General features: G+C 38.5%; 1 protein-coding gene across 2 annotated transcripts; it reads right to left on the bottom strand.

Annotated features, from left to right (window-relative positions):
- Positions 1-1,327: 1,327 nt before the first annotated feature.
- IFNAR1 (interferon alpha and beta receptor subunit 1) lies at positions 1,328-25,661 on the bottom strand. Of its 2 annotated transcripts, none has more exons than XM_035545814.2 (11): positions 25,074-25,661; positions 16,821-16,941; positions 15,166-15,359; positions 13,507-13,664; positions 12,247-12,394; positions 11,177-11,291; positions 10,154-10,356; positions 8,827-8,981; positions 7,869-8,022; positions 5,547-5,701; positions 1,328-2,919 (listed from the first exon to the last, which is right to left on the bottom strand). In XM_035545814.2, the coding sequence occupies exons 1-11, from the start codon at positions 25,156-25,158 to the stop codon at positions 2,695-2,697; spliced, it is 1,713 nt and encodes a 570-aa protein (XP_035401707.1). In that variant the 5' UTR covers positions 25,159-25,661; the 3' UTR covers positions 1,328-2,694. The 2 variants fall into 2 exon arrangements, with proteins under 2 accessions (XP_035401707.1, XP_035401708.1); XM_035545815.2 differs by lacking the exon at positions 25,074-25,661 and adding an exon at positions 18,389-18,458 and having other exon boundaries at positions 1,345-2,919.
- Between the last annotated feature and the right edge of the window lie 426 nt (positions 25,662-26,087).

Below are 26,087 nucleotides of genomic sequence, written 5' to 3'. Positions count from 1 at the left end.
GCACCTTCACATTTGTTCTTGGAAATATAAGTCCCCATGTCAAAGAACAGTACATAACACTTACAAATATGCAAAGTACTTCAGGACGAAGACCAGTCAAGTGCTAGTGGCATTACATAGATAATTATCATTCGATAATGGTCTACAAAGACGATCCAATTTCCCCCCAAAATACCACTGAACTGACTGTGTACTGGCTATTTTTTATCTTACAACATCAAGCTTATGATTCTGAAATTGGGTTGAAGAAAAATCCTAGTAACAAAAAACATTCCAAAAGCAGAAGTCATGGGAAAGTCACTGCAACTGTGACTCACTATGCAAAAAATCATTACCAGATGCTTGTTTCCTTTCAAGTAAAAATCCCATGACAGGAAACTTCTGCCTCCCAAGTCCAAAAGCAGATTATATTCCAAATATTCCACAGTATCAACCTTGGTTAAGTGCTTCTGGTTTGAAAACCACTATTTGCTTAACTTGCTTGTGAATTTTATGCTCAATACTGACAAAAAAAAGGTGGATTGCTTGCAAATGATGTTTTCTGCCTATTCAGTAGCATTCACTGTAGAACTCCTTGCCACTAGTTGAAGCCTGACAGTGACAACCTTCACATTAAACAGCTGTTTTCCAGAGCGCTGAAACTCAGGGAGGCTAACAATGCCTGGTGGCACTGGAAATAGTTCACAATTATCAAAACAATGCTCTGCAGTTGGTTGCTGAAATATCAGATAAAGCATTTTCCCTAGAAGGGCAGGGGAAAAAAAAAACACTTCAGAAAAAAAAATGTTTAGAATAGCCCCAAGCTCTAGTGTAGACGTATATCACAATTAAGAAAAACAGTCTGAAATTGGGGTTGTCCAGGGTGTGCATGTGTGTGCATGCAAATGTGGGAAGCCCAGATACAATATAAAGCACTAAGAGGAACAGCTGCATAAACAAGTTGCCTTCTCAAAGTGGAACAGCAAACTTATTTCAAAGCAAAATTACTTTGAATAGACTGCACAAATAGACAACTTCATACTGTCTTTCATCTAATATTTCACAACAATTCACAGACTGGAGCTTTTTACCAAGACCCCAATGACTGGGATGCTCACATTCAGAGTTGTCAATTTAAACCCTGATTCAGAAAATGAATTAGCATTCCTTTCTGATTTGCCTAGTGCATGCAATATTCCCATATAAGCTCTAATTAAGTTTACATATGAGATTCTTCACATGGTGCTTTTTAGGAAGGACAATAACTGGAGAATCACAGGAATTTCTAACTATGTGATGTAGCTGAAATCTCAATATTTTGAAAATATATGGAGCCAAGAAAGGCTTAAAAAAGTGTTTAAAGAAGTAAATGTGCAAAATTTATTATGTTCTTCAATGAACACAGTAACAAAATTTATAAAATTAGATCACATTTGAAAATAAAAAAACATTTAAACATCAACAATTACATGTTAGACAACAAGCAACATAAAAACAATTTACTCTAAATCAATTTCTTCATACGAAATGAACTATTTCGAAAATCAGTTCAAAAAGAAAAGTGGCATGCCAAGTGAAACAACATTGCAGCATCTTTTTATTTTGGTACAAAGAAATGTTTGTTGACAGAATGAGACCGAGTTGAAAAAACTTTGAATGACAAGCGTCCTCACCATGCTGTTAGAAGACATTTCCTAAATTCAGCTTGGATAATTCTAATCACAGAAATAAGTTCCTTTGTTAAAGGAGATTCACATTTGCAAATCCAATTCAATTAGAATTGTTTTATGCTTCTGGTTGTCTAGCCATGAGAGAGAAGAAAAAAGAATATTCTTAATGTGCCTTATCATTAAAGCATTTTTCAAATTATTATTTAAAGTATTCGTGAGTTTCTTCCTGCAGTGTATATCTGGCTTGGACGCTTGTCATCCTAAATGCAGGACAATACAATTTGACTATACCTCTATTTACAAAGAGCTTCCACTGTGAAATTTTTCATTACAGTGGAGTAAGCCTCTTTCCTGACTCTTCCCCTCCCCAGACTTGCCCAGGTTACCAAGTGCTGTAGGAGAAGAGCACCCTGATGCAGGGACACAGCTTCACAAACACAAAAGCAGACATCAGAAGTATCTGATAGCCGTGGCCACGAAAGTTTACAAGGATGCTCAGAGGAGCTGCCTCACTGAGACTGTTTTCTCTGCATCCTTTGCTTTGGACCTGCTGAACCAAAAACCACTGCCCCCAAGGGGCTGGAAGAGAGTATCACAGTTCTTACAATTGTATCTGGCATCAGTTTTCTTCTGCCTGTGTAAACATTGTAAGACTCAATACTGTAATTTAAGTATTCTTTCAGAGTACACACTGGCACTCAAAGCCTTCTTGTGGAACACAGTAGGCTTTCACTGAGGTTATTAGGTTCAAGTATATGAAGTGTACAGACTTGTTCCTCTTTATTCAGATGGTATTCTTTTTATCACAGTATGAATATTCAGTCAAAATGGTGTAAGATAACAGAAGTCAAATGTGTTTTAACTTCAGTCAGCTTGCAGCAGAGAAGGTGTGTAACTTTCCACTAACCCAGTGGAGATTTGGAAACTTCAGCACAAATATCCCAAAGCCATACTGTCTTCGTTAGTCCGAGACTTTCATAATAAAAAAAAGTTTAAGTGTTTATTACGCTACCAGTCCCTCATTTGAATTTTATTTCCTTAAAAGTTATATTATTTCCTTTTCTAGCATTCCTTCTGACCCTTTGCTCCCTGAGGTATCATCATCATTAGAGTAATTCCCTGAATCTCGACTGCTCTGTTTAGAATGTTTGTAGTCTTTGAAATCAATTTGATTTACTTCTTCTATGATACTTTCAATGACATAACAACTTTCTATTGGTTCTTCTGCAGTGGGCAGATACGGACTGCCAAAGAGCTGACCTCCAAAACCCTGCAAAAAGAGAAAAGAGATGAATATTCATGCCTAACATCTAAATAATGACTCCATTTAACACCACAGTTGTACAAATCTAGTTTATCACATTCAATAGCATCATAAGGTTTTCTACCTATTACACAGCTTCCCTAAGTTCACAAATGAAAAGTTACAATGAAGTTTAGCTGCATTTATATAATCAAATCCTGAAGAATGATTACAGCATTTTAACCTCAGCTCTTTTGCTATGTTTGCAGCTGTCAATCACCTATATAATTGCAATATTTCTTTGACTCTAGCCTTATGAGGAAATAAAGGAAAACCCTAATTCAGAACATTTTCAAAGATCATGTGGTAGCATGTGGATGACAGATGTGTTCGCAACGTATATGAGTGATTATTAGTTATTAAGCAAAGTTTGAATGAAAAAAGAGAAAGCAAGCTGCTGCAGCATGATACCAACCCTTATATAGCTCTCAACAGCATATTGCTGTCTATCCTACGTACCTTAAATCTAAAAAGCACGTGTTTAAATCAAATCCACTAGGAAAGTTCTCAGTCAAATATGCATCATATTAATCATGTTACCAGTATTCTACCAAACAAAAGAGCTAAAATGTTGCCTTACAAACTAATCAAATTCAGATTTGCCCTTGCAAATTATGAGACTAGTTTACAATTATAACTTTACTCAGAAAGCTCTGTACACTACATACCCTAAGGGTGTCAGTGAGAAGGAGAAACACATTAGGAAGGTCACGCACTGCTCAAGTCAACGTTTTGAGACACTGAAGAAAGCACAGTGATGAGCAGCTCTTGCTACATTTCAAAACATACCCACATTGACACGTTGTTCTGTTCATTCTAGAATGGGATCACTAAGTACTATGCCAAGCAAAACCAGAAATTGCACATCTGCCTTTGTGACTTGAATCATCCCAGTTGCTAGGTCAGAGGATGGTAGAAGCGTTAGCAAAGACTGGACTTTCATTTTCATGTCCTGAATTTTAAAGAACAGGCAATAATGACTGTTCTTTGACCACATGGCTTCTCAGATCATAAAAATACATGGAAGAAGTGTCAGAAAAGCAATGTGGCTTTCACAGAATACACAAGGCTGGAAGGACACTCCCAACTCTTTCCAGCTTCTTGAGACAGATATGGTTTCTATTTGTTTTAGTGACGTTTCATGCAATTCTCTTCCATGAACACACCCATGACCCACATAACCATTCTTGTATCCACAAAAGCTTATGACTAGGAGATCCGCAGGTCCCCCTATCTGAAGATGTTTTTGTTTTGAACCTGACTCCTATGAAATCTCTCTGATGTCCTCTTTCTAATAATGAAAGAGTCAGAAAATTATCTATCAACCCCTATTCATAGAATCTTAGAATGGTTTGGGTTGGAAGGGACCTTTAAAGATCATCCAGTTCACCCTTCCTGCCATGGGCAGGGACACCTCCCACCAGACCAGGTTGCCCAAAGCCCCATCCAGCCTGGCCTTGAACACGTCCAGGGATGGGGCATCCACAGCTTCTCTGGGCAGCCTGGGCCAGTGCCTCACCACCCTCATTATAAAAATTTCTCCCCAGTGTAAATCTATCCCCTCTCAGTTTAAAACCACTGCCCCCTGTCCTGTCACTACAAACCTTGGTAAAAAGTTCCCCCCTTCCCCCCGCCATCTTTCAATACATAAAGGGAGCTTATACATAAGGCCATAAAGAGGTCTCCACAGAGCCTTCTCTTCTCTGCGCTAAACCACCCCAACTCTCTCAGCTCCTCTTCACAGGAGAGGTGCTCCAGCCCTCCCATCATTTTCATAGCCCTCCTCTGGACCCACTCTAACAGGCCCATGTCCTTCTTGTACTGAAGCTCCAGACCCAGGTGCAGCACTCCAGGTGGGGTATCAAGAGCAAAGCAGAGAGGATGAATCCCCTCCATCCACTTGCTGGCCACACTTCTTTTTAAGCAGCCCAGGATACACCTGGCTTTCTGGGCTGCAAGTGCAAATTGCCAGCTCATACCCAGTTTTTCCATCCAGCTGTATCCCCCAAGTCCTTAGTCCTTCTTTGCAGGGCTGCTGTCAATCAATTCCCCTCTCCAAGGGACTCATGCTTTCCTTCCAAGGAAGCCTTCAGAGAAACTACTGAGGTCTAACACAACGATGGAAAAAGACAATCCAGAAGCAACAAAAATTAAATGCTATGCAGCAAGAAAATAATAGCAAGCTCTTAATTGAAAGGAAGTGAGTAAGACAGAGTACTCATTTTATGCCATGCACCAACAGGGAGAAGGCAAAAAGGCTAGAGCATACTGCCCCAGATAACATGATGGGAAAACAATTCTGGTCTCAAATGGCAGGGCAAAAGTACATACACAGGGTAAATATGTGCACTGGAATAAAAAAAAAAGGTTAGCAACATTTTTGCAGAAATAAAAAATTAAAATATTTGCTAATTACAGAATTCAAGAAATTGATACTTTTTTTTTCATTAGGAATACCTGCACTTTGTTGAAACCTGTATAATTAATCTATAAGACCATAGGATAACAAAGAAACACTTTTTCTATAATATTTTATATTATTTTTTCTAGAAGTATGTCTACTTAACGAATGAGAAAAATCAGTCTTGTCTCACCTCTATGTTCAGAGGAGGCTTGCATGATGGAAAGAACACATACTTGATTTTATCATAGGCTTGATACAGGAAAAAAATGAACAGTACAGCCACAACCAAGACAGCAATCAGGGCAGTTACAAACGTTGCTAAAATGATCAGAGGTAACATTTTATCTAAAAAAGTGAATGTGAAAAAAAAAGCAAAAACAAACATTCAGTCTAGGTATTCATAAACCACACAGATTAAAAACAGATGACCCCCCCCCCCCCCCAAATCCGCTACAGTATTTATCATAAAATTTCACATTCCTTCACTGCTATACCCAGGCATGATGATCATTAGGAAAACAATGTCATTCTGTATCTTACATAATTTTATTAAAAACACAGCCTAATAGATTTATCAAACATAAAAACAAATGCATTTGCATACAGGATCAGAACCAAGATCCGATTATTCCCTCCCTCTTTGACAGCAGGACAGAAAGGCTGCGCAGACAGTTACCATGAAAGCACCTGATGTATATAAATCTATTACCACCCTATTGTTTGTGTGCAGGTTCTACCCTCAAAGGATATAATATGTAACTGACAGTGATACAGGAGGAAGAATTTCCATAGTTTATGGAAAGAGAATGGGCAATTAAAACTGTGAAGCTGGCCCATGTTTCCTTAGCTAGGAAATGATTAGACTGGCCAGACTTGCAGGGTCTTCAGGGGCACAAAAGCACTCAAATTGGTTCTTGGACAGGAAAGGAACTCCAATGCTAAGATTCAGATGACTACAGCCCAGCCAGTAGGGAGAAAGGATCTTCTGGCAAACAGCTCATCTATTCCTCTTAGATGCTTACCTAGGAAGAAATCAATCCCAAGGATGTTCCAACTATTTTCTATACCAGTAGTCTAGACGCTAGCTCAGCACAAGTTTTTATGCTGTCAGTATAGAAAGGTGAGATGAATTTCGCCTCAGTGCTCAAACACAGTCCTGTATTGCTGTGTCAACCCAGGAACTACAGAAAGCCTTCCAACAGACTAGACTCAGTTCTAAGATTTAAGGTTGGGACCTCGTGGAAGAAGTATACAAAGGCAGAATCCATCTTTTGATGGCAGAATATTCTTGCCAAAGAAACCCTTTACCTGAATTGACATAAGCTAGTCAGTGTGTAAGTTAGAGTTTTGCAAGCTTACTTCTCGCTGTCTCTGTTCTACTTGACAACACACACTCTGGCTCAAACAAACTGAAGGGAGCTTGAACACGCTAAAATAGCAGATACCAGGAGATGCTTTACAAATAATCAAGAAGAGACAATCAGTTTGTTTTAACCTCTTTTTCCAGTTAGTACAAGTGATATAAGGAAAAAAATTCCACGCTGCAATATAAGAACATACGGGAAATACAAGGCATGATCTGTGAGACTGTCTCTCTCAGTAGAGAGTCTCGAATGTACTGCTTAGTGCTAAATAGAATAATTATAAAAGAAGGGGGAAGAGTAATACCTAACCAGCAAAATAGTTAAAGAATTTGCCTTGTGAAGCTTGAAAAAGTAAGATTTAATTCTTCTTAGGCTTGATAAAGACAAAAAAATGAGGACTACATATACTAATAAATCATAGGAGCTTATGATGTGAGAAAGTAATAGCATGATCATTACATTTTCTTAGCTTTATGTCAGTTTGGGTATTTATTAATTTTTCTAGTGTTACAGGCTCTTAATAGAAGATAACTGGTCAAATTAAATTCAACAGACTATCATACCCTAGTGTTCGGAGTGAGTGTAATCCATCTTCAAACCCCTTTTCATTTTGCACAAATGCTTTTACCTATGATGAGTCTGAGTGTCTTCATCTATAATTTGTCCCCTCACGATTTAGCACATTATTTTTTTAAAATTGAATTAATTCATAAAATAATTAAGGCAATTTCAAGAATAAAATGTTCTTGAAAATGTAGTATTCAGTGATCTCCTGCACCCTTCTAAACATATTTAGGAAGTGACTGAAATTAAAGCTTGCCCGTTAACAAGTCATTGTACAGAACTAAGTTTAATTTGCAATCGTTATAGTTATTCATCTGAGAATTTCTGAACTGAGGTATGTTGTGGGACAACAAACGCAATTTTGTTCAGGTCAGACCGGAAACCATATTAGCATAGCTAATGCAAGAGAACACAGAGCAATGGAGTGACAGACTGCTGATATGACCTCTGGTCAAATGGGTGCTAACTTGGTAAGGCCATTAAGTCAAATTGCAAGCATTTCCAAATTAATGAGATCTGCAAAGGCCTATGAACCTTTAACAATTTTGATTCCATGGGCGTAACAAGTCCCAAACAATTCCTACCTTCAGGTGTTTTGATGCATTCCTCTTTGCTGAAGGGACTGCTTTTGTTGTAAGTTTCTGAAAATGCTTTTACTTTTACACAGTACTGTGTTGAAGGTGTTAGATCAGAGATTGTCGCTATTGTCTGTTTTATCTCTTTCACTTTCATTTCCTCCTGAAAAAGAAAATTTGGAGGAGTAAGACACACTCAAACATTACAGGTGCCACACAAATAGAACAGAATTTTGGTATCTGCTGAAGAAGTAATTAAGCAAGAAGTTGGACACCCTTCTGCATTTGGATTGAATAAAATAGAAGATACCAAAAAACTCTAAAGCAAGAACAGTCAGCAAACATTTATTGACAAAAGCAAACTACTTTTACCAGACTGAAATTTTACAGCTTAGAAGTGATATGTTGTGTGCAAAATGTAAATTCTTCCAGCTGCGGTTTTTCTTTGCTTGTTCCACAAGTTTACAGATACATATTTACTGGTTTCTGTAACAATGTTTTGCTATAAGAAACATTTAAAGAATATAGAAAGATGTATTAAAACGTGAGTTAAAAGCATGCAAGACTTCATCGTTTTATGATATGTATGGCAATAATACTGCAAATACAGTAAGAAAAGAATTTGAGGGATGGAAAGCTACATTAAGACAATACACAAGTCATACTGAAAGACACCTCTATTAGAAAATGAGCCATCTGGCAGCTTTATAAAACTCAGTGCAATTCTACAGAATCATTGCATGTGTGACTACAAGAATTAAGAAAAAGATGAAAATCTCCTCAATTTGTAATAAAAATAGTCTTAGCTATTTTTTTAAAGAATCTTTCAGAAAAACAAACTGTTTGTATGATTGATACACTGTACACGTACCTTTTCTGAAAATAAGCTTCTTGAGAAGAACTTAAATGTAGTATTTACATCATAACAAATTTCATATACTGTTTTAAGTATTTAACGAGTTCATACCTCATTATCTGATGAATTCTTCCTATACACAATCTGGTAAGATAAGTAATAATGATCCGTCATGATTTCATTTTCAGATCCTCCTGGAGGAGAAATCTGGACATGTAGCAAAACATCACTGACATCCACTTTTATAGCAGGAGGGCCAATTTCATCTTAAGACACAAAAAAAAGGCAAAACTGAGACAGAGTACAAATAAAAATATTGACTGAAATATTGCAATTTAAATCTCTGACTTTTAAAAAAAATGTATATTTAAAAATCTGACTTGACTAACAGCTTCATTTAGAATCAGGTCCTGTGAAATATTTCAATTATTTTCTCTTTGCACATTCATATTTTGTTTCTGAAAGTTTCAGTGGCATGAAATAAGCAGACAATGGGATTCACTCTGTGCTAATCAAAGTGGAACTACTGAATGCTTCTTAATTTGATCAGGACATGGACCCTCTTTTTCACATATACCCTCTTCCACTTTGAGTTAAAATTGAGAAGCTTTTAAGTTTTTGGTTTCATTTGTATAATTGTCACTATTATTTAATTACAAAAAGCTTTGAGAAGGGTAGGCTGACCTATGGAATAGCTATTGATTCCATCTTTAATATGGAAAGAAATGGAATATTACACTCTACATGTTAAACATTTCTTGACCTTGATAATTGATAACTTTTTGTGAAGTCAAATATTTTAGTAAGCTCACATTTCTTGCAAACCCAAAATATGCAAAACAAATTACAAATGCTATAATTTCACTTTGGAAAGCGTTACATATTTTGACTTGGATGTTACAATGATTTAAGACCGCTTTTCCATTATGTTCTTCAAAGTTGAACCTCAGTTTTTGTGTAATACTGCTTCAGCACAAAATTCAGGAGGGCAGGGATAGAGAGCAAGGAGGAGATGAGGGCAGATGCAGAAGGAAACAGAGGCGCTTGTTTCCAACCTTATCTGTCTTTGAGACCAATTCTTGGTATCTCAGAAAAATAACACCGATGGCAAAAGTCAGATAAGGAATATTTGTAGTATAATCTCACAAGATGATTAATGCAATAGACAATGATTATAAAATGCCATATGATGCTTCGAGTTTCAATTTTGTAAGACAAGTGATATGATTTTAAGTATAGGGAAAAAAACAGCTGTGCTGAGTAGAGAAGACCAAGGGAAAACTCCAGTGTAACTTGAAGAGACCAGGGCTCCTAGCAGAGTTTCTGTAGGGGAACTATGTATTCAGTTTCATTAATCCAGGAAGTTTCTTTGTGCAAATACCAGCATTAAGTTCAAGTTGGTTAAGAAATGAAAATATTTAAGAAAACATCTCCTTACTTATTCTTAGAGGATCTATTATTACTTCATTAGACAAGCATGACTTATTATATTGACTCATGGCCTGCACGCGGAGGTAGTAAAATCCAGAAGTAGTGGTGATGATAGACGTGAAATTGCATTTTGTGTTTGTGATGTTTTCACATCTGGGTACATTGAGCCACTTCACAGAGTAATCATCATGAAGTTTCTTTAGATAACCACTGCAAGAGATATTATAATGTTTTTATAGGGGGTCCACAAATTCCAAACCAGCACATTCACATTTAGAATACTACAAACAAAAAATTAAGAGGCCTATTCTTCCAAAAATAAACTATATATTTTCCATTTATTACTGAAACAATGAAGCCAACTGGACCAGGAAATACAAACCAGTGCCTTAATCAATCCTCACTAGAAAAAAAAAATTGCATTTGATTTTAAAGTTTTAAAAATTCAAACTAAGATCTTTCAAATAGCTCTATTAAGTCGATTATTTTTTATGTAGTGCTAAGGGAATTCCAAAAGAATGCTACTTCTTATGAGGTATCTCTCATCATTTAGATGCTGGTCAGAATACTTGTGCTACAACTAGACATAAAAATATAAAGACATGACACTTTTCTTTTTAATGTTGGAATCTGACCAGAAATAATCAAATATGTTGACAATTGAAACCTTGAAAAACAGCATTTTGCTCACTACTTCTAGTTACCTAATTTTTTCAAATTTAAAGATACAAAGAAATGCAAACCTCATTTTATAAAAATGCTACTTAGCATGTATATAGTCCATTCCATGAAGTATTTAAGACCCTTAAAATAAGTCTAGTATTCTGAAGTTCTACAATATGATGTTATTTGCAATCCTTTCAAAGCCACGCTACGTTCAGATGACGTATCCAATGTTATACTGAATACATTAAGCCATGTTTGTGAAGTATTTCAATTTAACTTCCAGTAAGTGTTTGTAAAATACAATAGCTTACATTTAGAACTACATAATTAGTTTATACAGAGATACAGAAATTGTTTAACTCACATGAGATACTGTACGGTATAGTTCACATGTTGTTTATAAGGATTATTCCAATGCAGATGAAATTTCATGTTCAAAGCAAAAACTTTCAGATTTGCTGGACAAAATGAGTCATTTACTGCGTCAAATGGGGAAAAAAAGGAAGGAAATCCAGAGTTATTAAAAAGCTTTACAGCAATTTCTCACTGAGTGGTCAGTTGTTCAGCAATTTCACACTGGGCAGTTATCACATAAATGATGGCACACATACAGTAAGTAAGAAAAAAAATCAGTTGCCTGTTTTCATTATAAAGATAGCAAATTAATACACTGTATATATCACAGAATTTAAATCTTTAATATTACAAGCATCAGTTAAAAAGCAGTGTAGGTAAAATTAAGTACAATTCATTGAGATTAGTGGAAATAAACTGGTCCAGTAATGACTTGCCTAGAAAACTGTGTAAAATACATACAAGTAAGCATGAAGTAGTTTTGATGTACCATCCAATCTAGCATTTGACTTTCTCAATTCCCACACTATATTTTCCCCTAAAATAAATATTTAAAAATACTTAGACATTTGAACAACATAAAAAAGAATTTAAATTTAGACATGTAAAACAAGACATTAGTTGCAAGCAAATCACCACTTAGCCATTCTTCAGAATCTGCAAGAATAAAGTCACCAAGGCTTACACGAAAGACATTTTCTTAAGCTTGGCTCAAGTTTGTGTGTACATTTACTGACAAATACACAAAAGTCTTTTGTTCTGCCTACACACACTTCCTTCTGATTCAAAGTCAAATCCAAAAATATCCAGTTTTCCAATATAGAGAAAGTAGTTTTTGCAGTCCAAATTAACAGACAGAATTTGCCTCAATGAAAACCTTTTTGTACTATTAAAATTATCATATTGATAGGTGACACATTATATTGATTTAAAACAAAAAATCTAAATTGTCAGGACTGCTTTTATACCAAAAGAAGTGGGAACTTGGCATCTCTGTGCATTTCTGTTGTGTTAAAACAATATACTTTCCAAAAGTTTAAATAAGTAATCAATTTAAAATTAAATAGTTTAATGTTTTACCTTTACGGGTAGTTTTTACACAATGAATGGGACTGAATAAGCCTTCCTGAGAGTAAACAGGAAGAGTTGCTTGAACTTTTAAACAATAGGTTGTCTCTGGTGCAAGATCATTGATTGTGTCCGTAGGAAAAATACTTTCACTTCTGACCTGTAAGAAGGAATTGTGAACAAACATATGAACAGCACCTTCCAGATAAGCTGATTTTTAAAAGTATCTTCTTTTCCCCCAGGTTTCAGCCCATTTATATAATATACCCCTTCAAAAAAAAAAAAGGCTAAAATATGGAACAAAGGATAATACATGGGCTGATTAGTGCTAAAGGGAAGTTTCAAACTTAGCCATGAGACTGAGATACTCCTTTACACATGAAACCGGGTGTCCAGTTGCAGGGTTGCAGCACTACTGTACATAAAGCAGAACTTACCACACATTCAGATGCATACTCCGAAGATAAAATAGCGCATTTGCACTTCTCAATTCATTAATCAAACCTGTCCCCCTCTCCCTACTGCTCTCTCTCTGCTTAGCTGACCAGACTTCTCAGTGAAGAATTTTTGCATGCAGCTTGTACTTAAGGCTTTTTCCCCCACTTTGATGTGTAATGACTATGTCTTCCAAATGAACATAAATCTCTCTTCAGTTCCTGGCCTAATCTAGCTGGCAACCATTCCCCTAAAAGGATAAAAAGAAAGATTGTTTCCACCTTGGTCCAGAAAATACTGTATCTGCTGTGCAAGATTAAGTCTTGGAAATTAATTTACAATTCTAAGACCTCAAAAGAATCCTTAAACTCTCCTGACATACAATAAGAAAACAAAGAACTTCATGACACAGAACTGCACTATAACAGTTAGTCAAGCTCTTATCTCTCCCCTCCCATATCTACACCTCATTGTAAATGCTTCTTCCCACTACCCCGAACTCTTTCCATTCCCTGTTCCTCTTAGTTGATGGTAGCTGCTGCTCCAACTTATCTGAGATGGTTTCACTTGGTTCCTCATGCATTAGGCTCCAGCACTTAACAGAAATACAAAACTTGTATCACAAAATATCCAACACAGTCCTCTAGTTGAAAAAAACACACAAAACAACCAACCAAAAAAAAGAAACCTCAACTTCCCAACTGCATAGCAACAGTTATACTGAGTTACAGAATTAAACAGTTACATAGTTATACAGTTCGATTTTAGAACATTAAGCAGTTAAAGTACATCTTTGGCAGTTGAGATCAAAACGCAAAAATCAAAATGTAATCATACCTCTGCATTTGATGAATTTTCCCAGATAACTAGATTATATTTAAAACTCAACTGAGATATCCACATTTTTCGGACCTGATTTGCTTCTGGAGGAGAAACTTGAATTTTAATGACACCATTCATGGACTGCAAATGTATTTCTGGGGGACCAATCTGAGCTGCAAATATTAAAAGAAAAAGAAGTCAGCAAGAACGTTTAAAGAAAAACTACCCAGAAAGTAACTTACATTAATAAGCCCACAGTAACTGCATATAGTACCCTATTTTGGTTTGGACAGGTACACTCTTTGCTGGGTAAAAAACTGGGTGGATGGCTAGGCCCAGAGAGCAGTGGTGAATGGAGTTTAATGACAGGTCCTGCACTTTGGCCACAACAACCCCACTCAACGTTATAGGGTTGGGGCAGAGTAGCTGGAAAGCTGTGCAGAGGGAAAGGATCTGGGAGTGCTGGTTGATGCTCACCTGAGCATGAGTCTGCAGTGTGCCCAGGTGGCCAAGAAGGCCAACAGCATCCTGGCTTGTATCAGGAATAGTGTAACCAGCAGGACCATGGAGGTGATTGTCCCCCTGTACTTGGCTCTGGTGAGGCCGCACCTTGAGTACTGCGTTCAGTTTTGGGCCCCTCACTACGAGAAGGACATCGAGGCCCTGGAACATGTCCAGAGAGGGGCTACGAAGCTGGTGAAGGGCCTGGAACACAAGTCCTATGAGAAGCAGGGCTGAGGGAACTGGGGTTGTTAAGTATGGAGAAGAGGAGGCTCAGGGGAGACCTCATTGCTCTCTACAACTACCTGAAAGGAAGCTGTGGGGAGCTGGGGGTCAGCCTCTTCTCACACATCACTAGTGATAGGACTAGAGGGAATGGCCTCAAGTTGTGCCAGGGGGAGGTTCAGTATGGAAATTAGGAGAAATTATTTCTCATAAAAAGAGTGGTTAGGCACTGGAACAAGTCGCCCAGGGAAGTGGAGGAGTCACCATCCCTGGAGGCATTTAAGGAAAGGTTGCATGTGGTACTTAGGTACATAGTTTATTGGGTAATATTGGTGGTAGGTGGATGGTTGGACTAGATGATCTTAGAGGTCTTTTCCAACCTTAATGATGCTGTGAAAGTCACAGTACTTGCCTATAGGTTGAAAGTTTTACTACTTCTCAGACAGTAAACTCACAGAAGTTCAACCAAACTACCACTGTCACTTGGTTCTAGGAACAGCGAGGTTAAAATGCAATATTACTAATGAACATTTTCCAGAATCTCTAATGAAAATCAGTAATATATTTAAAATAAGAAAGGCAAGAAACCTAGCTCAACCAATCCAACAGAGGGAAGGCAACTGTATCATACTGTATCATAATGAAAAATCAGAAGGTCGTTAGAAGACTTCCAGAAAAGTCTACTACATGGAGATTTTTTTTTTTATTAAGCCTAGAAAAGTAGCAACAGAAAACTCTGTCATAAGAACAGCATAACTTTCAATACTTTTTCCTTTCCAGAAAGGAAAGAATAACAGCATTCTATCACCTGCAAATACCTTATATTACTTTAAGGTTGAGAAAGTCACTAGTTCACGTTATGAGCAATGGAAACCACATGTATTTTTCCACAGTAGAGTGCCAAAGGACATTTAACTAAAAATGTTGCAGTAAATACGGAGCTCATACCTATAAAATACGGAATCATTTCAAAAACACTAGACCATGGTGACTTGTCTTCCTTTCGTTCAGCCCTTACGCGCACAAGATGCTTATCATAGTATTCAGTTATTGCTGAAGAAAAGTCACATTCTGTGTCAGTGACATTTTGACACCCAGGCAACTTCTCCCATTCCGTTTCACTTGTCTTATGATCACCAAACCTGCAAGGTGAGTAAAAAAAGAAATCACACACACACACAAAAACAATTTACAATACAATCTAAGTCTTCAGTATTTTCCTTTTCTTCTTAATGCTAGTATGTGTCACGTTGCTTAGCATTTAACACCAATTACACTGGTGTTAGTGATATCTATTTCATCAGCCTTGAGTTTATATTACCATTTAATTCATTAATTTAATCTATCAGTTTATTAGTTTAACCTTATTACCCAATGGTATCAGAATTTGTAGGCTGGTAGTTAACATTTGCTTTGTTCACTGTGTAAACACAGCGTCTAGAACAGCATCAAAGAATTGTCAAAATCCAAAATTATATCCTTAATACATTACCCTAGTTTGGTAAGGATTTTATAAAAATCATCGGAAGAAATTTAAAAGTCTTAATGGCAATAAATGCTTAAGAAAACATAAAAGAACCAAAGAAAATACTTCTAACATTAGCAAGGGATGTAGATTAGGAGAAAAAGAAAAAGCAGAAAAATGTTTTCCAGCATTTATTGTCAAACTAAGCTTTCCAGAAGCTTTACTTCTTGCAAGCTAACAGACAGCAATACCTGTTTTAACAAACAAGCATTTCATACAAGAATTAAAAATATTGTGACCAAAAAAAAAAAGAGGCAGAGACTTGAAGTAGTAATTGTTTGTCCTCAACGCTCACCTTTCAGACCAGTTATGTTTTAAACTAAATCTGTACTTTCAGTGTAACTGTTTGTCATTTACATATTGAAAGACAGCTTTTTTTTTTTAATCCACAAAATTATACATTAAGAATTCCTAAAATAAAGAACTTCTTCAGCGATTTTATCTTGGAAACGTTTTTAAATATTTGCTTGTCAGTATAGTATTACAAAATACCAAACATATACCAATACTTATGCATAGACATATATAAAAAAACAACACAGAAAACCAAGCTAACATTTAAGAACAAAAATTAATTTATCTGGTCATTAACATTTGCAGATGAGAAATCTAGATTCATAAATACATTGACAAATTATTCAAGATCTACACTGAAAATTCTCTTGAGTTCTGTGCACGTGCGTGTATGTGTCTTTCGACACAATCTAGCTCAAATAAAAAACCACAAAACAAAGCAGAGTCAAGAAATCTAAAAACTACACTTCCAAGTGTACCAGTTTATCTTCTCTAAGAACCGTTGAGGTACTGAGAATTATTACTAAGTGTGGTCTGCATTTATAAAACATCCCTACCAGTGAACAATCTAATTTTATGTATAAGATAGAAACATGAAGGACAATACTAGGATTCTGCTTCATTTCAAGACTTAATCTTCCTGCTTCTACTTTCTGAATTTCAAAGTCACTAGAAGTTTTAAATGGCAGCATCAAGAAGCATAGCCATAAATCAACGAATTAATTTGCTCTTCTACCCAAATAAGCATCAGATACTTCTGGTTCTGAATAAAGCTACTACTTACCACTGATACTCTGCTGAAAATGTCACATTGGTATCGCTCCCCGTGTAGTTCCACCTTAGAGTGAAATTTGTGTTTACAACATAGACCTGAATATCCTGAGGACTCTTCAGATCAGTTTGGCCTATAAGAAAATAACAAACCTATATAAGGACTGGGATAAATATTTTTTACATAAATTGAGGACCCACTTTTGTTAAAAAAAAGTAGAGGGTTATGAAATATCAATAAACATTTCACTGAGTTAAAAAACAAACCAAAACGAAAACAAAAACCCACCACAACATGCTATGCAAATGACACTTCAACATATATCCCAGGAGTTGTGCATCAAGTAGCTTCTTTGCTTATCTGACCACACAAGCTCTCTCCTCCTTGCTTGAAGTTCTCCGCCCACTTCCCTTTTAAAAGCATGCACAGATGTAGCATTCAGTGCCTGTAGTTCACGGCCACAGTCTGATTATGCGCAGTCGGAATGCCTTTAAACCAGCATTTTGTTGGTTGGATCCAACACCTGGATCTCAGGTGCAAACTGCTAGGGATTAACCCGCTGCTGTCATCTCACAGCTGCAGAACAGGTAGAGCTTACCAGCCTTGTTTTATGTCACGCACTACTGTCACAAATTCAACGTACAGCCTCGAACATAAATCCCATTCAGGATCTTGTACCTCACTTAAGGTAATCGTGTCTTTCCTCTTACACAAGGAACAGCACATAAAACAACTTAAGGAGGGCAGGGGTCAAGTCTCAGGACGCGTATACGAGTGACCAAAACATCAAGGGAAAGAGCAGGCCATGGGAAGAGAACTTCTGACTTCTGAAAGGCAGATTGCCAACAAGAGGGAAGGATGCACGCTACAATCACCCGCAGGATAGCGCTCTCCTTCTGTTTTTTTCCACCTTTCAAAAAAAATAATATTAAAAAAGCCCTATTTCCTAACTGCCTTATAGTTACCATTAACTTTGAGATATGCAGAGTATCCTAGGCGTTCCCCTTAGCACACAATTCAGCTGTTGGAGCACAGACCAGTAATAATGCTACAGGAGAAGGAATTACTCTGATATTTATGCGAATTGAACATTATCTGTTTTAAGGTACATTTTACTTTGACACCAGTCCATGGCACTACTTCAAAACAGTGAGGCTACAAAGTTATAATAGGGACAACATTTGGTCTGAAAGTTTTCTAGTAATACTATCCTAAACCAGACTCTGGCTTACAGAGCAGAAGAAAGCAGGGTGGGGAAAAAAAATATCATTCATACACTCAATGCCTGTGTAAATAATTATTGGTAAATTATTTTAATAAACGGTATGAGAGAAAAACATCTTTTGAGAGCATAATTTAACTGCTGAGGTTTGAACAGCTTCCAATAGCAGACACAAAGCAAGTTTTTGTAGTCCTCCAGCAATATGCACGCCAGGTTTAAGAGCCTGCCACGGTAGTGCTAAACAGAAGGCTTTACAACAGGAGACTCCCGAGGTAGATTCTTTACACGGAGCAACACGGAGCCTTGACATAAACTGTAAAAGGCAGTGTTAGGTAACATCATATTAGTTGAGACCCACCGTGCACCTCTAGAGCTCCAGCACCAGTAAAAAAAAAAAAAATGTTATGATGCATTACGATAATTAGTTTCATTTTCAAATCCTTATCTTACATGTTGTACGCAGCTTTACAGTAAGAATTATTAAAACTATTCCATTGGGGTCAGAGAGGAAAAAGGAAGTCTGGTAGCAGAAATAGAATTGTTACAAGATTCTTGTTCTGAACAGCTACACTATTGCCCCAAGTTTTTTTTTAAAAAAGCTGATGTCAGACTTCAACACGTTAAGCTAAGCCAGCTTTTTCTAAAGCTAGTAAATACCACAGCAAATAATCATATCCTGTCTCTGGACACAAACAACATTGCAAAAAGTACAGCTCTGGGTTCTGACACTTGCTGTTGCTTTTCCAAATGAATTTGTAAAACTTCACGGCACTTGGTTATGAATTCAAGCGCTCAAATTAAGATTGGGAAGCGTCACGAAATCTAGATTTCAGCTAATTATTAAAACTAATGTTTCAGAAGGTTTTTTTTTGTCCCCTCCCACCCACTGAACCTCCTCCGAAAGGCTTCAGTCAAACGGCATTTATAAAGACGTTGTAGGACTTTTCCATCCCAGGCATACCCAAGAAAAGGAGCCAACACTATGACTCTGAAAACCACACGAAACGTTATAGCCATCAATATACTACTTAACTATTCTTGTAAAACCATCAGTAAGAAAACTGTGTGCTTCTTTCTCCCCCCAAACCTTTAACTACTAATTGGGGGGGGCACAGTGGAAGACAGAAGGGAACAGTTGTTGGAAACTACTCCTTACAGTTCAGTGGGGTCATGCCTGCACCCACACACTTTGCCTTCATATAAATCTAAGTAGTATTTTTTTTTACTCTATCTAAACATGAAACATAACATCACACACGTTCAACAGTTTTGCAGAAGCTTAAAATCTCCCCGTCAGCTGGACTAAAAAGTATCAAAATCATCTCTTTCAATAGCAGCAAAATGGATAAGGAAGCTCACTGAGAAGAGGATGTTAACTTATGAATATATTTTTTTTCCCCCCATAGGTTTTATTGTAAGATAAAGTTCAAATACTTCTCCAAACACAACGCGGACTGTTTTTGAAGCATCAGGTGACGTGGGAAAGCATAAAGCTTTTTGGGAAACGAACTAATAGGTAGCTTGGCACACAAAAGGTGCCAAGCTACCAGCAACACTTCCCCTGTTCGGTGTGGGAATTGATGCTTTCTGAAGCCTATCTGGACAAGCAAATTTCTCCGGAGAAGTAAATTACTCTGAACTCTGCTGCAACCCTTTTTGACGGTTGGACAGTGAATTCAGAAGGTCTTTATCCCCCAACAATTTTAGTAACAGGCCCAGAAGGTTGTCATGAGTCTCAGATGTGACTGCCTCTTTTCTCTGAGAACTTCCTCTTGCCAGTTTGAACACCGTGGACTCCAGCCTGATGTTCACCCTTTCACAATCCTCCTTACAAAATGCTGGAACCAGGCATCCAGAGCTGTCTTCGGTGGCACACGACAGCCTTTATAGACTGTTAATAAACTGCAACATGCTATTCAGAGATACCACCTGTAAAATTACTTTGAACTCTACTATATTTTTAGGTAACTTGTATCAGCTTCCCAAAGAAAACCTTGCAGCTTTGATTTTTAAGAAAGCTGTTCAGTGTTATGTTCAACACCGCTGCACAAGCGTAGCATTTGTGGTCAGTGCTCAGCAGTTGCCAAAAAGGGCAAAAGAGGGTGGAAAGGACAACCCCAGGTACAGAATAGCTCTGTCCTGGGAGGAATCAGACTGATTCTTCAGCCTGCAAAGCAGCCTGAGGGAAGGACAGGACAGAGCTACAGACACCAGAGGAGCAGCAGAGGGGATGCGAGTGGCAAAAGACTTCGCCGTCTCTGCAACACGAAGCCGGAAAGCACCAGCACAAGCAACGCTGCTCTACTCAAGAGAATGAAACTGCCGCTTCATTGAACACTTCGGCTGCGGAATCCCCTCCCTCAGTGCTGTCAACACCAAACTCTTGCCTGGTTTGTGAGCTGAGTCAAACAGAAAGTCTCGGCGCTACAGACTGCTGTAAGGTTATGCTGTCAGCTGTCGCCCTGTGTTTGCTTTCGTGTTGTTTCCTCCTCCACTGCTAGCTGCTGCTGCAGACAAACACTGGACTAGATGGCCTTTTGGCTTCATCTGTTGTGAAGCAAAGTGGGGAAAAAAAAGCTAAAACCCCACAACACCTTTTGTAGACCTACCTTGAGTATGATTAGGTACTTTCCTCCTTGCCCTGGCTGGAAAAACAGATTGTTGCTTTATAAAGACCTTCCAGTCCTCACAAAGGATCTTGATAACTCAAAGAACCCTTACAAAAATATAAAATTTAATAACTAAAATAACTATTTATTGAAGGTTCCAGGTCCCAATTATTCTGCTTTCATTTGTTCACTTCATCTTCTGTTGCAGGTAAAAGGAGGGATACAATCAGAGATCTAACTTTAAATTTATACTCTGAGGAATCTGTTTGGTTGACATTTATTAAAAGGTAATGATCATCGATCCCCATTTTAACAGTTCCTAATCATTCCTTCATCCGATACAAGCACAGAAACTGAGCTGGAAGAAACCTTGCAAGGTCACCTACAGCTCACACTGGAGAAAGCTGGTGGCTGTTCTGTGTACATCAGAGGTTTATGTAGAGAAGTCTCGTGGCTGCCATCACTGCATCACCTCTTTTTACAGGCCTCCAATCTCCTGAAATGTTTCCCTATACCTATCATTAGAGAAAGCTTTCTGTGAATTGGAAGCAAAGAACTCCCAAATCAGATTTCGTAGTAGTTTCTGTTGGAGATCTCAATCTTTGCAGACCAGATCCAAGTTTCTGTATAGCAAGGATGCTTGCTTAGCTGTCTTTTATGGTCCTGCAAAACCAGGAGCGTAACACCGATCTCCTCTAAGAACATCTAGCTCATGTCCATGGATACTAAAGCACACTATTCTTTTATAATCTTATAACTCTTTATTCTTTCTAAGCATCAGACTCTTATGTATTTGAAAACTAGGTTAAACATGAATAACAAGTAGAAACCTAAATGACAGCTACAGTTCTTTTCATTTTTCTTTTTAGGTCAAATTTCCTAGCTTTCTGAATGACTTTCATTCTTCTCTTCTGCATTCTCTCCAAATGGTTGTGCTCCCCTGGAACACCGTAATTCAGAAAGTCACAATACTCTGGCAGAGATTTATAAATGGAGCCTAACTTACAAGAAACATGACCTAACCTTTCCATTCTAATTGACACAACTCTGCCCCAACACTTCTTGGGTTTTCTCCAGTACAGCAATTAAACTTTCAGACAAAAGCTCAAGGCACCGTAACACCACAGATCTTTATTTAATTAATTTTTTTTTGGGGGGCGTGGGGCTGTAGAACTGATATAACTGATATTTAGACCATAATTTGTCACCTTCTACTTGCCTAAGAACAAAGTGCCGGCACAAGTCCTTTCTCGATGCCAGCAGGCCTTTTTCTGGGACGTTTCTCCAACTTGTTGGGACACTTCTCAGTTCCACTCTGGCTGTTTCAAACAATTGCAAGCTTCTCCCACTCAGTTAAAGGCAGTTTTAATAGGTTTATGCTGTTCTATCACAGACTGCTAGCAAGCATCCATGTAATGCATCTTTCCCTCTTGACAGCAAACTGTAATGTGATTTAACAAGGTGGAAAATCATACTGTAGTAGTTTAACATACATTACTTTCTCCAGTATGATTATGAGATTAATAAACAATATAGATTCAAAAGCAATGCTAAGCCAAAATGACATGCAATCAGAACTCCTCTACCCACACATCTTTCATTTTAAAATAGAAATTCAGGTTGATTTAACATTTGTTCTCGATAACACAGACATGGATAGTTGCTCTACACCCATCCTTTTGCATAGTAACTCCTACTTCCAGTGTTTTGTGTTTGCTTACCTAAATCAATCACCTACACCCCAATAAACAATAATCCTAGAATGCAGGAGTAAGCTCGGTAATACTTCATTCCCAGAGAAGTTTCATGGTTTTGCAAGAAACCAGACATGCAAAGCAACATTTATTCCAGCATTACTGGGGCTCAGCTGCCTCAGTAGATTCAATGACAAAGACAAAAAGCATGCACCGCTGCCTAAACTTCCAGTTCCTTATCAACCAAGCCACTTTAAATTCCCATCTCAGGGACAATACATCAAAAAAGAAGCATCAAAAAAACACCCTTTAAAAATCTACTAATCAGTTTTCCATTTATTTTAATTTTCTGGTGTTTCCCATGAATAATCCATTTGAATACAGTAAATACTGCCTTCTAGCTCATAGCTGATACAGACGAAGAGAGAATTTGTTGAAGATGGCAAGACTCACAATCCACTGCTGTGATTAACAGATACTCCCATGGAGAGATTTACAATGTCAACAAATATAGGTTTTTGCTGCCTGAGGAAAAAGCAGCTATCTTATAAACTTACTGTGAACCTTTAAAACAGTTTCAAAACTAAAAGTTGTCAGATCAAAAGTTATTTAAAATAATACACCATTTCACTCAAAGGGAAGTGGTTTTTTCTTGGTCTCCTATTTGAATTACAAAGAGAAGTACAGCATGAAAGTATATATATGATTACGTGTCCTACTTCATGACTGTTATAATGCTGTATTCTAGCGGGCTTCATAACAGAGGAGATAAGAGATGATTTATTTTTCCTCTGAAAAAAACAAACCTGTTTAAGATGTAAAAATCATATCAAGCCTGTACTTAAACTGAAGTCTTTGAATAACTTCCTCAAGTCCAACAGTCTGACAAAGATTCGGTATCTGGGACCACGATTTAGTTTTAGGAACAAAATTGCTTTTGGCATCAGTATGTCTTATTCAAATTTATCCCAACGGATGCAATGCACATAAGAAATAGTTAAAGACTAAGAAATTGATTAGCAAATAAAAAAAACAGAAAAGCTGTTTTCTGCTTTCTCACTAGAGGAAGAGATGAAAAGATTGCCTTATTTTAAAATAGCCTTAACACGTAGTTGCTTAAGGCAAAATTTCTCAATGGTGATTCTTCCACTGCCTAGTGCACAAATTTTAGAGTCGTGAAGAAAAATGTTCAATTATCTTTCTTATACACATTTAAATTTAATTGAAATACGCAGGCAAAATATTTTTAAGTTTTGATTCCAAATGGCACTTGATAGAAGACACTGGAAAAAAAAAAAAGTAATAACCCTTTTCCATGTAGAATACCCTTATCTGTAAAGAATTTAACATGAATGTATATTACAACTGTACCAGCTCACACAGGCTCATGTGAAGCATGAAGTTACGATAAGCCAAAAGGATTTCTAAGATTTCTGTAACCCACGTGTTTTCGATATCTAGCATGATTTAAATAGTAGGAGTCACAGAGAAGCTCAGGTTATACTGATAGAAGCAGGGCCTAGACAAGAGCGTCTAACACTAATGTAGATAGTGAGCAACTAATCAGAATCAAACTTGGCATAACAAATCAAAAGCAAGATTTAAGTTCACCTCTAAAAATCAAGATTTGTGGCTGATTTATTTTACTAGTAATTAAAATACATTTAAAATTAATTCACGTTTCTTCACATAAAACATAACAACACTCTGGTATTGAGAGCAACATTGCAAGACATTAGACTGCCATGAAAAAAAGATAAGAAAGGGGAAAAAAAAAAAAGCTTATAGCACAACTGCCTATCACCCTTCCCCTGCCATATTTTAATAAACTAAAATAAGCATTAGTGCCTGACCACCCTCTTGGTGAAGAACCTTTTCTTAATACCCAACCTGAACCTCCCCTGACGAAAAGCCATTCAGCAAGAGAAAAAAAATAGTCTATTAGGTAGAAATGATGGAAAATTTAGCTCAGCCTTTCAGCACAGGAAGGAAAGGAGGCCTATGATGTGTGACAATGAGAAAACATGTAAAGCCACAACCAAACACATGGCAAGGACGACACAGCTGTTACTGGGCCCACAGGCAGAAAGGTGCTGTGGAGATGCAGGGTTGTCGCAGGAGCTTTTAGGAGGTGGACCGCTGGTTTTGACAGGGTAGAAGGGGACAGGTCACTGTAGCAGAACAACTGCTTCTAAACCTACAAGTGGTATAAGGCACGTTAATTTTTTCCTACGAAGCGTGTGGGTTAATCCAAGCAGCTGATGGTATCACACCGCTTCCAGTTCTGGGCTGGAATTTGGGGGTGATGCCCAAAGAACAGAGCTACAAATCCAACGAGCGAAAGAAAGCAAACAGAAGAGGTCTCGGAGCTGCATTTCTGCCCGGGCCCTACCACAAACGCACAGTGTGGACCCCAAAAAACAGCCTCTAGTTTTCTGGGTATGCCAAACCCGAGGAATACAGCCTTACCGGGGGCACAGCGCTCAGGTGGCGCCCTGTAACACACCCGTACTTCAAACTACTGCAGCCCATTCCCTCTCCACCGCACTTCACAACGCCCGGCACCGGGGCAGCAAGGCAAACACCTGCCACATACAACGCCCCTCTCTCGAAAGAGCTTCTCCCGCTGCCCAAACACCCACCGCCACCGCGTCCCCCCCGTCGCCACCGAGCCCGGCGGCGGCGCAGCCCCCCTCTCATGGCGGCCACCGCCTCCCTCATGGCGGCGGCCGGTGCTCACCTGCGCAGCGGCGGGGGGCCGCGGCCAGCAGGCAGCACCACAGCGGCAGCAGCAGCGCCAGGGCTCGGCGTCCGGCTCCGTCCATCCCGCTCCGTTACCGGAACACTCCGGGGCCCGCGCATGCGGGCATAACGGGGCGGAGAGGGGCGGAGAGGAAGTCAGCGGCAGCTGTTGGCTCTCGGCCGGCGTCTGGGAGAAGGCTGGGTGGGCCCTGGCTCTTGTCTGGGCGCTGCAGCCGCTGCGGTGTCAGCCTGATAAGGCTCCTGACACTTCACCGCGCTCTGCCCGCGTTGTCCGGCGGGTGTTATTCCAGCCCGGCCCCCGAGGGTCGGTAGAGCCCTTCACGCAGCTCACAAGGGGGCTTTCATCTCTGTTTAATCAAAAGTAACGGGGCTTTGGGCGGCTTGGTCGGGTGGGAGATGTCCCTGCCCGTGGCAGGGGGGCTGGAACCAGCTGGTCTTTAAGGTTCCTTCCAACCCAAACCATTCTGTGGTAAGATTCTAGTTCGGGCACTTGGCCGGGAAGGGGGAAGTCCGCCCTTGAGTGTTAGGATGCGACAGTGAGTGTTGAATGCAGCACACACACTGCAGACCTAAGAGGAGCTTAGACCCAGCTCACTCTTTCTGCAGGCAAGAAGGTCACAAAGGTCAAAAGAGCTTCTCCTTTTCTGTTTCATATTTTTCATGAGATTGCCCAGCTGCAGTGATTGGGGAGGTAGAAGCGAGGGTTTCCCGTTTCCTTCCTATACCCTCAAAGCAACAAACACCTAAACAGTCACAGCAATGCATTTGGAGATGAGGATTTGAAACTTTGGTAAGCTAAGGTCTGTGTCCTCTCCATCCTAAGCTCTTTAAACATTACATTATTTGTTGCTTATGGAGATGACAATGCCATTCTTCTGCATAAAAATGTTCCTAGTTACTGTTGATGACTTTTCTGCTGTGAGATGCTGCATACACTCTCAGGATGTCTACTAAGCTTAAGCTCTCCAGCGACACAGATAAAGCTATGCAT

This window comes from Cygnus atratus, chromosome 1 (genome assembly GCF_013377495.2).
Source record: "Cygnus atratus isolate AKBS03 ecotype Queensland, Australia chromosome 1, CAtr_DNAZoo_HiC_assembly, whole genome shotgun sequence".
Lineage (NCBI taxonomy): Eukaryota > Metazoa > Chordata > Aves > Anseriformes > Anatidae > Cygnus > Cygnus atratus.
Note: the sequence above shows the minus strand (reverse complement) of the source record. Positions and strands in the feature narration are given on the sequence as shown.

Bases quoted from the DNA above. Each gene is read 5' to 3' on its own strand.
- IFNAR1 (XM_035545814.2), bottom strand. From the start codon at position 25,158: ATGGACGGAGCCGGACGCCGAGCCCTGGCGCTGCTGCTGCCGCTGTGG. The intron at 16,942-25,073 runs GTGAGCACCGGC...ATTTTCTTATAG, and splicing joins GGCCCCCCGCCGCTGCGCAG to GCCAAACTGATCTGAAGAGT. The intron at 11,292-12,246 runs GTAAAACATTAA...CATTTGACGCAG, and splicing joins TGTAAAAACTACCCGTAAAG to TAAATGACTCATTTTGTCCA.